Raw genomic sequence first — 17,624 nt, 5'->3', positions numbered from 1 at the left:
AAAAAAAAAAAAAAAAAAAAAAAAAAAAAAGGTGTGGATATCCATATTTTGAGAGGAAATTGGCTCTAACTACAAGAATCGCAATTAGAACGTTATTCGTTTTAGTCAATTATTTCTATTTTGGCGTTCGCCGTAAACATTGAAGTATCCGTTAAGCCTTTCCTGTATGTTTTGAAAGTAACATGGGATGCTTGTGAATGCAGCCTCTTCCGATACTACTGCAAGACTCTGGTCCATGTCAACTGGCAAAGAGATGAAGGTTTATCAAGGTCATCATAAAGCAACTATTTGTTGTGCCCTACACGATGGAGCTGAACCCTCCTCTAGTTGAAACTGGATTGTTCATAGTGAGCGGTGTGCTGCCACTTCTTTCCCCATCATTTATAACTCAAGATATTGGGTTGAGGGCTTCCAGAAAGTAATGCATATTTATGAACCAAGCAATACATTCTTAGGCATTAGTGGCTAAATAATTTGTCGATTCTCTCCAACTGTGTTCTGATCTTGAATCAACCTGCCTGATCATCTCTTTGTGCTTCCAAGTGAGTGACATTCCAGTGTTATTTATTTCAATTTAGGGACAGAGCTTCAATTAAACATGGTTCAAAAACTTGGAAACAAAACTCTAGTGGTTTGTATACTATTAGGAGATTTAACAAGATGGTATCAGATGTGCCAAAAGAATGAAACTCTGGTGGTTTGTATATCATCAGTTGATTTCTCCGATGGACACACTCAGACTATCTAGCAATTAAAGAAGTCTTATACACTTGTGAAAGATAGGCATTAACAATTCTAAGACAGAATGTTAATGGTGAGTCTAAATTGATTTACTAGGAACTGGGACTCATTACTTCCCACTGGGCGAGAGGTGCACCTATCCTGCATCTGATCTTCAATTCTTGTTCACCACTGATGATCGTGTTGGGTGAATTGTGAGCTCGTACGATTATGTCGGATGAGCAAGAGTCGGTTGACTGTTCAAGATAGCATTAAGCTTGCTCAATGAAAAGTGCTTGTCATTTTGAGCCTCAATGGTTGGATGGATTATGTACGACCTCTAAAAACATGTGAATTTTGTCTTGATCCGAGAGGATGATCAACCACATTAGGACTGAGACACGGATTAAAAGTACTACATGGAATCATGGTCCTTGCATATCTATCATCCATAAATATTTTACAATTAAACATAGGTAAATACATCCCTACTCACTCTCTCCTACTGTAATAGAAATGATGCCAAAAGTTTCCACTTATCAAACTTCGACTTTCTGCATCAAATCAAAGGTATCGGTATCCATCTTCACTGGCAAACCAAGACAAAACAATGAACTTCAAATGCTGTCTCGAACGGAGATACCGAATTGGCTATGCCTCCTACTCAATTCATTGGTTCAGCAATGAGAGTTAGATGTCGAATGTTGACAGATATCCCATATGAATTAAAAATATTTCGAATCTCTTATTATGGTTTCCCTAGCAGCTTCCACTCCATACGTATGTAGCATGGTATGAATGTTATTGGTATCGCTTCACAAATAAAAACCGTTGAACATTGTAATTGTAATGCTTTAATTAAAAGATTTAAGAAAAATAATATTAATTAAAAAAAAACAAAATCTCAGTCAAATGAAATATTTATCCCAATAACTTTCATTTTCAAAATAGTTAAAAATAATTCTCAATGAAATCTTAATATAATAAAAATAATATTAAAATTACGTTATTAATATGTATTTAAATTATATATCATATAAAATACGAATATATATATACTTGAAAACTGACTAAAAACAAACGTGAAGTTTAACGTTTTAGTTATTAATTTATGTTTAGAAGTGGTTTTACTTATTAAAGTATATTTAAACGAATTATTGATATTTATTAAATTTGTTTGAAAAAAATAAATTCAACGTGTAAAAATTAGTTTAAAGTTTATTAAAAGCAAGTGAAGTAAAAAAATTAGGATAAAATTAAATTAAAATTAAGACAAGAGGTATTATTTTAACAAACACACTTTTAATTGGCTATCTGTCTTCGATATTCCCATAGTCGATGAGATCAACGTGATGCGATGGGCGTTTGCCTAATTTCTCTTTCATTCGCTTCATCTTCCTTCTCTCAATCACTTTCTTCACTGTTTCCCACCCGAAAATCTCCTCATCCCGCCATTGTTTTGCTGTAATCATTCCATTTGATCACAAATTAGCTTCCTCGTTTCTTAATCTTTCCAATTTGTTTGTCTTTTTCTTCTCCCTCTCATTTCTGTAAGAGTCTGAAGTGGTGGTGGAGCTTGCCTGCTTGTTGTTGCTATGGCGATTCCAGCGGCCCTGGTGATCCTGCCATTGGGCGTCCTCTTCTTCGTTTCTGGCCTCGTTGTCAATCTCATTCAGGTATTGTGCGGCTGCTTCTGCTCGATCTGTGCGGGTTCTTCTTTCTTTGTCGATTTGGATCTTTTGAAGCTTCTCGGTGTTATTCGAGCTTTGATTTCATTACTGTTGGTTTCTCCAGTGCCTGGATTTTGTTATTGTTTGCGTTCTTAGTGTGTGTGTGGTTGAGGTGAGTAGTGGAGACTATAATCGTTAGGGTAAGTTGCTTAAACCAATTTAGCGGTGTGTTTCTATTGTGTTAATGCATGCTTCTTCCACTTTTACTTGGATTAGTCGTCTGGTTGCGCCAAGGTAACCTGTAGATTTAGCTTAGATTCTGTTTTTCTCCCTTCTCGTTTGCAATGTTTGAACTTATTATTGTTTTTATTTACAGATTATTTTAATGAATATTCTTCGTTGCTTGTTCTTTCTAACAAAATGTGGTAAGATGATCCAGGTGCCTTAGTTAAATACAATGCGTCGGTTGTAACCAGTGAGTCGGCTGATGAGCTTTAACGAACGTGGTTTATCTTCTATGCAGCCATTTTGATTATACTGTGCTATTCTAGTATTTGTTGTTTGCGCTCTCACCTCATCTTCTTTAAAAGTGTGTGTTGATTGTTCTCTCCAATCTCCGCTCCCTTGTTTCAGGCAACATCCTTTGTCCTTATAAGGCCGCTAACAAAAAATGGATACAGAAGGATTAATAGATTGGTGGCAGAGCTATTGTGGTTGGAGCTTGTTTGGCTAGTTGATTGGTGGGCAGGTGTTAAGGTGCATCATTTTGATCCCCATATTATGTCATTTTAGTAGTTATGGAGGTATTGTTGTTGCTGTATTGTATTTCCTCCATCCTGAATTTCAATGACTAAATTTTTTCATCCCATTGTTTTTTTGCGCTTTACTATATTCTGATGCTATGGAGGAGAAATGAAAGGCTACCCCATCTGACAATCCTCCCCCATTTAAAATGATGATTTTATGCTTTACTTTTTACTTTTTACTTTTTTTTTTTTTTTTTTACTTGCTTAACAGAATTACCGTTTTAGGCTGAAGAATGTAGCATTAGTTTATCAAGCATCAGTTCGCTACTTGAGTTTAAATGCGTGTCAATTTGTTTTTCTTCTAATGTTTTTATTAATAAAACCACTAAATGATTAAATTGTCTTGTAAATCTTCACCGAATCCATATCAAATGGCCTAGTACCTGTTTTTTCGGTTCTTGGTTGGACTAATGAAAGCTCAATTTGTGGAACCATTCTCAACGCAGATTAAAGTGTACGCAGATCGTGAAACCCTTAAACTAATGGGTAAGCGTACAATTTTGCACTTTTTGCATCGTGCCTGCTGCATATCTTTGTATTGACTGTAAATTTATATCTCTTTTGAAAAATCTGCAAAATGTCTCAACTGACCGCGTAAGTTATGAACTTTTCCAGGTAAAGAGCATGCACTTGTTGTTTCTAACCACAGAAGTGATATCGATTGGCTTGTTGGATGGATTCTAGCTCAGGTGCCTATTTCTTTAGTTTCTTTATCAAGGATAGTTCAACTTCACTAAGTGTTACACACGTATTTGTAGGTGCATCTTTTTACATTATCTGGCATCTATACCTGTTACATGTTATATGTTTCTATCAGAGCATAAAATCAGTGTGTTTAATGCCATTTTCTTGTTAGTTTTATGTTATCTCCCTACTAATAATATACATTTGGTAGAGATCTGGATGTCTTGGCAGCACGCTAGCTGTAATGAAGAAGTCATCAAAGTTTCTGCCAGTACGTTAGTTTTTCTGATTCTTCTTTTAGCATTCATGAGATTGTTATTATTTTTTAATCAAATTTTGAAGTTAATTTTTTAATTTTCAGTTGCAGACTTGTTCCTAATGCTAAATTTCTCCTAGTACTCAGCTGACTAAAGTTGTCTAAGTTTTAGAGGGAAGAATATATCATGTAGAGTTCTATTCTGGCAGGTTTTAGGTTGGTCAATGTGGTTTTCGGAGTATCTTTTTCTCGAAAGAAGCTGGGCCAAGGATGAAATTACATTAAAGGCAAGGCAATCATGCTGTATTTTATACAGGAGTTGTTCACTACGCATTGGATCTTTTCAATTTTACCATGAGTTTTTTTCTGTACTTAACATGATTTCATTTGAGGCTCATGTTATTGTGTCTGCAGTCAGGCCTTTTACGGTTGAAGGACTTCCCTTTGCCTTTTTGGTTGGCACTTTTTGTAGAAGGGACTCGATTTACTGAGGCAAAACTTCTGGCAGCTAAAGAGTATGCAGTTGCAAATGGATTACCTGTTCCTAGAAATGTTTTGATTCCACGTACAAAGGTTAGAGTTTATTGAAAATAACTTTCATGAAATTTTCGTTCTTACCATGTTTAGACACTTTTTTAATTGTTTATGCCCCTTTTTTGAACTCCTCTACACCTGCAAAAGAAATACGGTTGCAAACAAATGATACCAAAAATCTACTCAGTTCTTTTCTTTAGCCCCCCCTCTCCCCTCCCGTGTCTCTTTCTGTTCTTTTAAATATTGTGTACTAAACACTTTGATTTGAGTAATGTGTCTGTATCTGAACGTATTAACGCACACACATTAACACACCATGGCACTTCAATATTTGTCAGACACTCAGAATATAGAGTTTGAGATCTTTTATAAACTTTGAAAGTGACGTGAACATAATAAAAAACAGTCATTGTAGTAGACTTTGAATTAGAATAATCAGGCTTATTTTTTCTGCATGTATAATTGTAAATTTGTATCAGCCTGTGACATTTTTTCTTATTAGACATTAAACCATTAAATACATGTCTGTTTCGCTTTGAATTCCCTATGTAACTTCTGTTATAAGATATGAGTTTTGACATCATCTTATGGTTTTTAGAGAAATATACCATTTCATTTGAAAAGTACGCCATAGCTATTCAAATGCTAATTGGTCTCTTCAGTCTCTCATCTCTTGCTTCATTTTAGATGCAATTATCATTATCTGAACTGCAAATGTTAGGAAAGAAAATTGTCAATGTTTAAGGGGATGCAAATATATTTTAGAAAAATACAATTAAAAATGTGTCTGCATTAGGTTCATGTCATGTATCTGCATCTCCATATCATATTAACCTTATCCCCATTTTTAGTTCTTACCGGTCAACTGTTTAATTAGACATTTTTTTAGAGGAAGATAACGATTTAAAAGTTCAGTTCTGTTAAAGGAAATTAGAGACGTGTCTTTTTTGGGGTTTCTGTATTTTGGGTTTCTTCTTTGTGTTTTGGCTTTTGTAAGGATTACCCTTCTCTACATTTCATGTGGAGTAAACCTTCTTACTTTTATTTTGGTGCTCCTTTTTCCAAGTAGATCAGTCAATTTTTCTAATGAGCACATGCTTTTGGATTTTATTTCCGTGACATATGTCTTGAATGGTGTGACTTTGTGGTTTTAATATTTTATGGCTTTAGTGTTTGTATGTCGATGCTTATATTATATCTATACGTATTCATGATAAAGTGCTTTTCCTTCCACCTAACTTTGAAGAAAGTAAATTTTACTTGCACCATAAATGTGGTTGAGGTAGAAATTCTTCCAAAATTGTGTTAAACTTCTTCTTTTCTGGCTTATATGTTTCGGAAATGCAAGTATTGTTTCAAAAGATGTTAGCATGCAGGTCTTCTTGTAAGAACGGCTTATATTGTTTATTTTTACAAACATGCTTAAAGATCACTTAGTTCTTAGTTACTATCTCACAACTTTTAATATCCTAATTTAGACAGGATAAACGGAGATTTGTTATCTTTTGACACATGTTGGGTGATCGCCAGATCTCTCAATGCTTAAGAGACATCTATCGCTGATATAATTTGTCAATTATGTGTACGTGACGTTGTTGAAGTTCTATCATTATCCTCAAGTATTACAACGATTTATCCTTTTTGCAATTCAAGATTATCTAACTATGAATAAAATTTTTTTGAAATTTTATGTATTATTTGTTCTCATTTATGTAGAATTCTGTTTATTTTTTCTTTGGATTTCAAATACTTTTCATTATTAGTTTGTGTTGACTGTATTATGAAATAGACTTGAGGCAACATCAAGGTTTGGGGATAATCTATAGACTATTAAATAGGTTACTGACCACAGCATGTCAGGGCCATCCGCCTAGGATTCTGAGCTTTTTATTTGTTAACGTGATTGTGTTTTTGCTCTATGATTCTCGCCTTCGTACATTATTTCAACATTATGTCAACTTCTTGTCTTTTAAGGAAGGGCAAAGGTTTGGGTAGTGGGAAATGAGAACTTTTCCATTAGTTGCTGTCTTCTCATTACTCATCCTAAATCATTGCGTAGTTGGTGCAAGTCTTATTTGATTACAGATTTTTTTTTTTAATCTTAGTTCCATTTATTCACCTGGCATGTGCGGAGCTATATTTACCCACCTGTGAATTGGCTTGTTACTCTGTTGCTTTCAGGGATTTGTGTCAGCTGTTGGTCATATGCGCTCGTTTGTTCCAGCAATTTATGATGTAACAGTAGCTATTCCCAAAAGCTCACCTCCACCAACAATGCTCAGACTCTTCAAGGGGCAGCCTTCTGTGGTAAATTACCTTTGCCTAAAGTGTCTTTTTTTGTATAATTTTTGTTCGAGAAACATATTGATGTCCTTGTAGCAAAGTGAATAACCTTGCTGGCCAATCACTACGCAATGCTTCTCCTCAACGTAATTATCCGACTCTTTTTGGTTCATGGTGGTCATCCTCTCATTAGACAATCCTTCGGTTATAGTTCGTTAGAATTTTCTTTTGGCATTTACTAGGTAGCATTCACAGAGGCGTTGCCCATGTTTTTAAAATTGGAAAATAATTGGCAGTATTTAAAAAATATCCTATAATATAATTTTTTTTTTTTATTGAAATTTTTGTATTCTAATTATAGTTCTACAATTACAAAATTATACAATAAATGGAACCATCGTGGGTTGGCCTTGTTCTGATAACAATGCCACAATCTATCTGCTCTTGTAGGTACATGTGCACATTAAGCGACATTCAATGAAGGAATTGCCTGAGACAGAGGATGCCATTGCTCAATGGTGTAGAGACATGTTTGTGGCAAAGGTACAAAATATTAAGGTCTTGTTTGGTAACTACTTGGTTTGTGAAAATTAATTCACATTTGTTTTGGTATATACATCTTTTCTTACAAATATTTTCAAAATCCAAGTCAACTTTTGACTAAATAAGTAGTTTCCAAAAACTTGTTTTTATTTTTGGAATTTGAAGAATTCAAATGTTTCCTTGATACGATTGAAAAACCGTTGTAAAGAAATTGCAAGTAAACCAGTATAATTTTCGAAAACAGAAAACTAAAACGAAATCTTATGAGATGAAGATCAAAACAATCTGATTTTGCAGGCTATTACCCATAGGTTAAAAGTTATCAATCAATTGCCTTACCTTCTTGGTTCTTGCATTCCAGGATGCACTGATGGACAAGCATGTAGCAGAAGACGCCTTTAACAATGAAGAATTACAGGACCTTGGTCGGCCAATCAAGTCCCTCTTGGTAAGCTCCTTGTTTTTCTCCTAAATAAAGAGAGAGAACTCTATATTCTATGGGAACTTCTGATTATATCAAAATTTAACCTTAAATTTGAATAATTAATGAAATTTATAGCCCTTGTTACTTAAGTTTACTACTTTTTAGAAAGATTTGTGACTAATTATAAACATATGTTGTGGCTGGGCAAGGTGGTTTCTCTGTGTTTTCTGGTCATTAAAGTTGGTTTTGGATATCTCATTGCTGAGTTTTAGGCCCTTTTGTTTGATTGATTTTGTTGTTAGCTATATTTTCTGCTGACTTGTCCATTTGTTCATGAGAAATCTTACCCTATAGATATTATAAACTGGTTCAATTTGATGAAACTAAACGTTGTAAGAACTGAGGATAGAGATAAAAATGCAATGTTCGTGGGAAAAAAATCCCAATTTTATCTCTCTCTCAATCATTCTCTCGCAGGACTTGTTTAAATGTTTCATTTTCATTTTTTTTCTTCACCTTGAGCAGGTAACAATTTCGTGGACATGTCTGCTCATCTTGGGGTCCCTCAAGCTTCTTCAAGGCTCTGCCTTATTATCTTCATGGAAAGGTCGTACATTCTCAGCATCTTGCCTCGCCATTGTTACAGTCCTCATGCAGATCCTCATACGTTTCTCCCAGTCCGAGCGGTCGACTCCTGCAAAGGTCACCCCCGCTAAGCCTAAGACCACCGGCGAACCACTCAACCCCAGACGACAGCAGCCAAAGCAGAACTAGGCTCTATAGACAGAGAGCTCACATTTGCTCAAAACCTTGATATATATATATCTATATATCTATATATCTATATCTATATCTATATATATCTATATATATATATATATATCTATATATATCTATATATATATATATATATATCTTTTACACGATTGCTTGTTTATCTGCAGTCGTAGGTTTTATGAACTTATACCCGTATCTACTGTCACTGTATTGTATGTCAACTCTTTTCCCTTCTCAGATTAAACTCTCTGTCTCCATAGCATCGTGTATTTTGCAGGCACCAATTTGTCATTCAATTCTTTTGTTTAAAGAAACAATAGCTTGATTTTGACAGTTACTACGTAGTATAGATTTTTTTTTTTAATCTCTTTTTAAATTCTAGGCCTTAAATTTCAAATTTTGTTAACACCATCCATGTGGTAATAGCCTTTGGTGATTAGACCTAGTGTGATAATTGAATGAAATAGAGGGAGCAGTCTACATGAGCAATTTAATACCCCTTAAATTGAGAACATGTTTTAGGATAAATAATAGAGGGTGTTAGTTTACCTTTTTGCCCATCTATTTATTTTTTTGTTATTTTAAAATAAAATTATACCAATCACGTAATTAATTAAGACATGTACTTTCATTTAATAAGTCAGAGATTTAGATATTAAAATAACAATGATAATACATGTAAAGAAAAAAGTTGACAAAAAAATAATCACATTTTTTAAATAATACTATAAACTAAATAAATGAGATCAAGTAATATTTGTTTAACTAATTAAGTTTAATTAGATCCATAATAACTACTCATAATTATTTTATTACATAAAAGTCAACCATAAGATTATCATATAAACATAAAATAAATAAAATTTCCTATCTACACATTAATATATCTGTCAAATTGAAACATAGTCATAGGGAAATAAATGACAATAATAATAAAAAATAAAAATAAAAAACGTAATTATAACAAATTAGTAAAAGTCATAAATATTTTTCATATTTAATGAAATTAAAAAACCCACATTTAATCAATAACATAAAATAGTAAATACTAAACCTTATTACATATTAAACAATAAAATGAAATAAAACCAATTATGAATATTTATTTATTTTTATTTTTCAAATTGAGAAATAATTTTCTTTGACCTATGAAATTACTTATAATTTTCTTATTTTTTGTCCCGAGTAAAGTTATACCATAATCATGATTTTTTTAAAAAAAATTAAATTCAACAACTAACCATTCTATTAAAAAAAATCCAATTAAACCATTAATATAATTTTAATATTTTAAACGCCAATACAAACTTAGTTATTTGACATATAATTTCAATATTTTTGTTTTATAATTTAGACACTAATTTAATTTTACCTAAGATAGATTTAGAGACGTAAAAATAAACTATTAGAAATTAATTAATACTTTTTTTATTAATAATACCATAATTTAACATAAATTAATTGATTTCATAAAATAATATATTTATTAGCATTTTGATAAAAACAAATTGTTTACGAAATAAATCCTCACGCATTACACACCATCCCCACTAAACGACAAATCCAACTGTCCAAAGGTCAACGGCCTTACGATTCCATTGAATTTCAACTCAATAAAAAAAAATTAAAAATTAAAAATTAAAAAACAATTCCGTAAGACCAATATTTTACCGTCTCCGTCTTTAATGCTATTCAAACTTTCGTCTTTAGCGACACCCTCTGGAGTTTGGCGGTTTCTTCTTTGTTTGTCAGAATTTCTATATATTAATTTCCTCAATTTTTTATATAATGATTCTGTTCTTGTATCTGGGTTTGCCAGCAAAAGCCCGGAATCGCACGATGTTATTTAATTGCTACTCTGTCTCCATGGAAATCGCGATCTGTCGTTGAATTGTTCTTATTGGCTTCTTCTAATTCAGCCCCCCCCTGCTTCGGGTACTTGTTCTTTGTTCCTATTCTCATTCATTCCCTGAAATCTGTGGTATATTCTGGTCAACTTTTTCTGGTGATTGTGAAGAATTGATATCTAGGGTTGTGAAGGATTGTTGTTGTATTTCATTTGTTGGGTCTTGATTTTTATGGCTTGTGTGGGGTTTCTTTTCATGGTAGAACTCAGATTTTGATGTTTATTTTGAAGTTCTTGGCGTTGGAATTTGGAATGTGGGTTTAATCCTGTTTTTGCTGGTTGTTCTTATCTTTTTAGGTTGTTGGGAACTCGATTGAGGGAGGAAAGGTTGTTTTGGTTTGATGTAAATTATACAGACACTGTTAGGAGTCTGAGATCATGGCTTTTGCTCAGAAATTGAATTGCTCATGGTCTCTTGGGGCCTCAATTGCTTCTATAATTGCACTGGTTACAGTGGTTCATTTGTTCTTCTTTCCTTTGGTGCCTTCTTTGGATAACTTAAGGCGATTTCCGAACTCTGGTTTCGCTGTTAATTCGTCTACTGAAACCTATAACAACCATGTCAAACAAGATCCAGGTCCAGCGATCGATTTGAATCGTAAGTTTCCTCCTGATTCTCACGACGCAGTTGTTTATCATGGTGCACCGTGGAAGTCTCATATCGGGCGGTGGCTTTCTGGTTGTGATGCCAATGCTAAGGAACTCCAGATTGTTGAGGTAGTGAGAAATTCAGAAACATTTCTCTCTGTAATTCACCCTATAGCTTGCGTAAGAGTTGGTTTCGTTTCATTGTTCGATTTGATATTATTTTCAATCACGGATGATAGGCAATAAGTGTAGACTCAAATTTCTTCATTTTTCTCTTAAACTCTTTCCATATAACTAAGTTTCTTTAGAGATTTTTATTGAAAGCTTTTCGTTTAACTTCTGCTGCGTGACATTGATCTCTTTATAACGAACTCGATCTCTTCTGGCAGTTAGTAGGTGGCAGTGGTTGCAAAAATGACTGTAGTGGGCAAGGTGTTTGTAACCATGAATTTGGGCAATGTCGGTGCTTTCATGGATACAGTGGTTAGTTTTTTAACGGCTGTTTCTCTATTTCATCGATATTCATAATTTTTTCTCGAGAAACTGTGAGAGTGCAAGTTGAAATCTGTTCGAGGCTTTCCTCCTTATGTATACTATCAGACGATTGACATTAAGTGCCACAAGATGTATTGAATCCTTTCGTTTAAAAACAAAAAGAAGAAGATGATTTTGGTTTGGGCTCAAGTTTGATTGAACTATATGTCTTTCGAACGAACTTCCATCAGTAATTTGACTCGTTATCACATTTGGCAATAGAAAAACTGACAAAATTAGTAATCGCTCTGTTATTTCATTATATTTTGAGTTTGATGCTGTAGCAGTCTTTTAAATTACTCTTGTCTGCACATCAACTACGGTTTCAATAGGTGAAGGATGCTCTGAGAAAGTGAAGTTAGAATGCAACCGTCCTGGTTCAGAAGGAGAACCATATGGGTCCTGGGTTGTCTCGATTTGCCCTACTTATTGTGACACAACACGAGCCATGTGTTTTTGTGGGGAAGGCACAAAATATCCAAATCGTCCAGTAGCTGAGGCATGTGGTTTTCAAACGAGGTAATAATAATCCATATTCTTGAGCTGAAATGTATCCTCTTAGATGATTTGTTTTTCGCTTGATTTGATGATGTCGAGGTATCTGTTTTAGACCCTCTGATCCAAATGCTCCTAAAGTTACCGATTGGACAAAAGCTGATTTGGATAATATTTTCACCACAAATGGAAGCAAACCGGGATGGTGCAATGTAGACCCAGCTGAAGCATATGCTTCAAAGGTGAAATTTAAAGAGGAATGTGACTGCAAATATGACTGTTTGCTCGGGCGGTTCTGTGAAACACCCGTATCTTGCATTTGTATCAATCAGTGCTCTGGAAATGGGCATTGCATGGGGGGGTTTTGTCAGGTAATTTCTTATGTATTATTATTATTATTATTTTGTCTTTTTTAGTTGGGGGGAGTAGGAATTTGCCTCGTTTATCTTCTCTTTTTGTGCTATTTTTATGTTAGATGAGGAACATGGGGTGAATCACATTAAAAATGTATGAAACTATTCGAATTTGGGTAAGTATAACGCTTCAAGAACATCTAGGAAGAGTCTTTTGAAACGTTATATCATCAAATTAATAACCGAGTACCCGACCATTAGCTTTGGATTATAACCCATCACCTTAATCTGTCATTTCTCATGCTGAAGCTAAATCTGGCATGTCCTGCAGTGTAACAAGGGCTGGTATGGAGTTGATTGCAGCATTCCATCTGTTCAAATATCTGTGAGGGAATGGCCTCAATGGCTACTACCGGCTCAAATTGATGTACCGGATCATCTGCATATCACCGAAAAAAATTTTATTCTTAAACCTACGGTGAATAAAAGAAGGCCCTTGATATATATTTATGATTTGCCTCCAGATTTCAACAGCCATCTACTTCAGGTCTAGACGAGATAGATTTTCCATTTCTAGTCACATTCCTTTTGCACGGTTCATACCGCAACATTAATTTGGTATTGCAGGGGCGTCACTGGAAGTTCGAGTGTGTTAACAGAATCTACGATCACAGGAATGCAACAGTGTGGACAGACGATTTGTATGGTGCTGAGGTATGACGTCTTGTGTTAAAGTTCTTTGGTCAAGTGGTGAGTTAATATGGTTAACGTAATGGTCGTGTACAAACCTTGCAATATCGTTTCCTCCCAATTAATATTGTTAATTTTCTTATCAGGTGTCATGATTCTGTCTTTAACTCTTGAATTTATGGGTTGTTTAATACTTGAACTTAGCTTAGTCTAGTCATCCTCGAGGATACATTATAACAAAGATTTTGTGCTTTTCTCCTTGTAGATGGCTTTCTATGAGAGCATCTTAGCTAGTCCACATCGAACCTTGAACGGTGAAGAAGCAGATTTTTTCTTTGTCCCAGTTCTTGATTCATGCATCATAACTCGGGCTGATGATGCGCCTCACTTGAGTCTGAAGGTAGGCATGTACAACCATTTATTGCAGATCTGTTTAGCGTATTACTGTGTGGTATATGTCTGTGTACGTCTTTTGAACTGCTATTGTATATTTTGCTCAAATCCTAACTATTATGACAATCATCTACCTCCGATAAGAGCCTATTGGTGTCGATCCAACAGATTTCTTCACGAGCCCTGTTTATGTAGGAAACAGAAATACAGCAGACACATAAGCATTGTTCTGTGAAAAATACAGTCACAAGTCGACTACGCTTTAAGTAATGATAATCGATTGAGTTGAGAAAAGTAGTTTGATGCCTAAATTGCATTTACTTTCCAGGACCACTTGGGCTTGAGGAGCTTTCTAACACTGGATTTCTACAGAAAGGCACATGATCACATTGTTGAGCAGTATCCATACTGGAATCGTTCATCTGGACGAGATCATATATGGGTACGTGTTTGGTGGGTGTGTGTGTTTGGGGGGAGGGATCCTTGGATACGAAATCACTGGTGCTCGATCTAGTGGTACTTTTATATGGGGATTCTATCTATCGCTGTAGGATTCTTATTCAAGATCACTACTTATAGAACTTCTTTTCTAACGGTAGGTTATGCGTATTATACTAATATATCAACTTTATGTCTAAAGACAGTTCTTTTCATGGGACGAAGGTGCTTGCTATGCCCCCAAGGAGATATGGAACAGCATGATGTTGGTTCACTGGGGCAACACGAACTCTAAACACAACCATTCAACCACAGCTTATTGGGGGGACAATTGGGATCGTATACCTTCGAGCAAAAGGGGAAATCATCCTTGCTTTGACCCCGACAAAGATCTCGTGGTTCCTGCGTGGAAACGTCCTGATGGGAGTAGAATGAGCAAAAAACTTTGGGCTAGGTACAATTCATTGATTCTTCTAAACATCTCTCAAGTCTTTTCTTTGTTGCTTCAGTAAAAGAGTTGAGTTCGTTTAAATTCTTAAGCCAATATTCTGCAGACCACGTGCAGAGCGGAAGACGTTCTTCTTCTTCAACGGAAATCTTGGACCTGCTTACATGAAGGGAAGACCGGAGTCCACGTAAGATATATAATAGTTGCAACTTACTGTTAAAGATTCTTTATGGATTGAGCCCTCAAGAATTGGATACTATTTTCCAAAAAATGACCTAATAAGAGCTTGATTATCCAGGTATAGTATGGGTATCAGACAAAAAGTAGCGGAAGAGTTCGGATCGAGCCCGAACAAGGAAGGAAAGCTTGGGAAACAACACGCAGACGATGTTATTGTTACCCCATTACGTTCTGAAAATTACCATGAAGATTTAGCAAATTCTGTGTTCTGTGGCGTGATGCCCGGTGATGGTTGGAGCGGGCGTATGGAAGATAGTATTTTGCAAGGATGCATTCCTGTCATCATTCAGGTAAAACTGCACCTTCTATTTCTTCTGATTCGGAATCAGACATTGAGGTCTATTTAGTAGTGTAGATGTTGTAATGAGCGAATTCTCCGTGGTGAATCCTCGCTCCGATCCTGAGAAATTAAATGAGAAATTTTGCATGGACGAAGATTTAAATAAGGCAGGGATGAAGACGGGTATGCCCAGCCCTGCCCCTCCTCACCCCACTCCACCCCGTGAACATCCCAACTACGAGAACGTGAACAACCACGTTTTTACGACTCTTTTCTTTTCCGTATTTTGCAGGATGGAATTTTCCTTCCATATGAGAACGTGCTCAACTACGAGAGTTTTGCTGTTCGAATAGGAGAAGATGATATCCCAAATTTGATCAGCATTCTTAGGGTAAGTTATGCTTAATCTAACCTCGTAAATGAAATCGTATCATACACCGAAGGAATGTCGAATAATTTTGCATACGGATCTCGGTTTTATAGGGATTTAACGAATCAGAAATTGAATTCAAACTGTCAAATGTGCGGAAACTCTGGCAGAGATTCATATACCGTGATGCTGTAATGCTGGAAGCTCAGAGACAGAATGCTGTTTACGGCCTTCAGGAGGATTGGGCAGATGAATATTCTCGATTAATTGATGATGATGTTGTTGCTACAGTTATCCAGGTAATGCACTTTTTCCTTCTGATAAATCTTAAAAGCTTTAGTAGTTAGAAGTTGGGTATATTCTTGCCTGTGGTTTCAGGCCATCTGCTTGTATTTTGTACGAATCGGACCTTCGCACCTGTATATAGCGAGTCGATGTCTAAAAGAGTATATAGCGAGTCGATGTCTAAAAGAGTATGTGCACACCTCGTATCTGGTGTCCATAGGAAGAAGCCGAGTCGAAAGTCTTTAAAATTGTGCTTATTTTCCTAAATGAACTTGCATTAAACCATGAATAAGTTCTCCTTCCCTTCCGGATGTGGGAAAACTTCTGAACACCAAGTCTACCGCTTTGTCCGCTTTGGTCCGTTACGTATTGCCGTCAGCCTCATGGTTCTAAAACGTGTGTATTAGGAAGAGGTTTCCACGCCCTTATAAGGCATGTTTCGTTTCCTCCTCCAACCAATGTGGGATCTAACTATCCACCCCTTGGTAGTCCAACATCCTCGCTAGCACACTGTTCGGTATCTGACTTTGATACCATTTGAAATAGCCCAAGCCCACCACTAATAGATATTGTTCGCTTTGGCCCGTTGCGTATCTCCATCAGCTTCAAAGTCTTAAAACGCGTCTATTAGGGAGAAGTTTCCGCACTCTTATAAGAAATGTTTCGTTTCCCTTCAATGTGGGATCTCACACCCCTTCCTGGGACTTTCTCGATAGCTCTCTGTCTCTCGGAAACCTAAGGAAATGAATTGAACATGAAAAAGAAAATCCCACCCCTTCTTTCTGACCGGATCTCTTCTCGTTAAACTCCATGCTAAATCACCACCCTGCCCATCTGAAGGAACCGTTGAACCGATGAACCGTTGAACCAATGAACCAAGATTATAGCATAGTTTGTCCATACTAGTTCTTCTGCTCTTCTCTGTTGAAACTCATACAAATTTATTTCTTGTGAGATCTCACACTGGTTGGAGAGGGGAACGAATCATTCTTTATAGGGGTATGAAAACTTCTCCCTAACAGATGTGTTTTAAAAATCTCGAATGGAAACTCAATGAAAGGGAAAACCCAAAGAAGACAATATCTGCTGGCGGTCGGTTTTTTTTTTTTTGTTTTTTTTTTTTGTTTGAAATCATGTGTAATCATGCAAGCATCTGGAAACCTGTAGTTTGACATTATTTGGCACGTAACTGTTGTTGTCTCGAGCAGGTTCTACACTACAAGTTGCATAACGATCCTTGGAGGCGACACGTTCAGTCAAACAAAGAGTTCGGGTTACCGGAGGAATGTGTAATAGAAAACAACTGAAAAAGCTAGTCCCACATACTCAACATTCAAATCTGTTGCTGCTGCTGCTGCTGCATTCATCATGATGGCACTAAAGAACATGGCGAAGATGGCAGCTTATTTCTTTTGCTTCCAGGCGTCCTTGATCTAGAAGACGATTGCACAACAAACAACATCGTCTTTGATACTCTGCCCGGAAGCCCAGATTTGTTCTCAAACTTATGATTAAATTTTGAAATCAAAGTTGAACCACACACAATAATAATAATATATCATATGATTTGTTCATCAATTAATTTTTTTTTTTAAAATAAAAAATTTAATATTATATTTTATTAAATTAATAATAAATTTGATAAATAAATACGAATCCGAGTAGCATAAAAGTTTAAATTTTCATACTACATTTAGTGTAGTAACGATAGATAATATGATCGTGACATTTTTCAATGTAATTGTCATGTTGTAGCGTTCGAAATTATTATTATTAATAAATCTAATTTTTATTTAAATTTGTCACATTTATATCTTGAAGTTTATTAATTGAATAACTAATTAAATGCATTTAAAATATAAACGAAATTATAAAATAAATAATAATAATATTAAATTAATCACTCT

At 35.3% G+C, this 17,624-nt stretch overlaps 3 protein-coding genes across 6 annotated transcripts in view; all 3 read left to right on the top strand.

Annotated features, from left to right (window-relative positions):
* Positions 1 to 691, top strand: part of LOC111442300 (protein LST8 homolog) — a 5,939-nt gene extending 5,248 nt beyond the window's left edge. For all 4 annotated transcript variants that reach the window (XM_023079650.1, XM_023079649.1, XM_023079648.1 and 1 more), the window contains exon 11: positions 204 to 691. In XM_023079650.1, the coding sequence (XP_022935418.1) occupies positions 204 to 331 (128 nt within the window). In that variant the 3' untranslated portion in view covers positions 332 to 691. The remainder of the gene's footprint in view (positions 1 to 203) is intronic.
* Positions 692 to 2,045: 1,354 nt separating this feature from the next.
* LOC111442191 (1-acyl-sn-glycerol-3-phosphate acyltransferase 2-like) lies at positions 2,046 to 9,034 on the top strand. The gene is made up of 11 exons (XM_023079486.1): positions 2,046 to 2,396; positions 3,024 to 3,146; positions 3,643 to 3,682; positions 3,812 to 3,885; positions 4,092 to 4,151; positions 4,346 to 4,423; positions 4,551 to 4,709; positions 6,852 to 6,977; positions 7,404 to 7,496; positions 7,858 to 7,944; positions 8,446 to 9,034. Exons 1-11 carry the CDS (start codon positions 2,316 to 2,318, stop codon positions 8,692 to 8,694), a joined length of 1,170 nt encoding a protein of 389 aa, XP_022935254.1. The 5' UTR covers positions 2,046 to 2,315; the 3' UTR covers positions 8,695 to 9,034.
* A 1,359-nt stretch (positions 9,035 to 10,393) lies between these two features.
* LOC111442320 lies at positions 10,394 to 17,295 on the top strand. Its single transcript, XM_023079680.1, has 15 exons — positions 10,394 to 10,632; positions 10,901 to 11,320; positions 11,581 to 11,674; positions 12,058 to 12,244; positions 12,336 to 12,591; positions 12,905 to 13,120; positions 13,201 to 13,287; positions 13,529 to 13,663; positions 13,985 to 14,098; positions 14,301 to 14,548; positions 14,649 to 14,729; positions 14,841 to 15,072; positions 15,355 to 15,453; positions 15,546 to 15,731; positions 16,926 to 17,295. Exons 2-15 carry the CDS (start codon positions 10,982 to 10,984, stop codon positions 17,022 to 17,024), a joined length of 2,373 nt encoding a protein of 790 aa, XP_022935448.1. The 5' UTR covers positions 10,394 to 10,632; positions 10,901 to 10,981; the 3' UTR covers positions 17,025 to 17,295.
* The last annotated feature ends 329 nt before the right edge of the window (positions 17,296 to 17,624 follow it).

Source organism: Cucurbita moschata, unplaced genomic scaffold (genome assembly GCF_002738365.1).
Source record: "Cucurbita moschata cultivar Rifu unplaced genomic scaffold, Cmos_1.0 Cmo_Scf00004, whole genome shotgun sequence".
NCBI lineage: Eukaryota > Viridiplantae > Streptophyta > Magnoliopsida > Cucurbitales > Cucurbitaceae > Cucurbita > Cucurbita moschata.
Note: the sequence above shows the minus strand (reverse complement) of the source record. Positions and strands in the feature narration are given on the sequence as shown.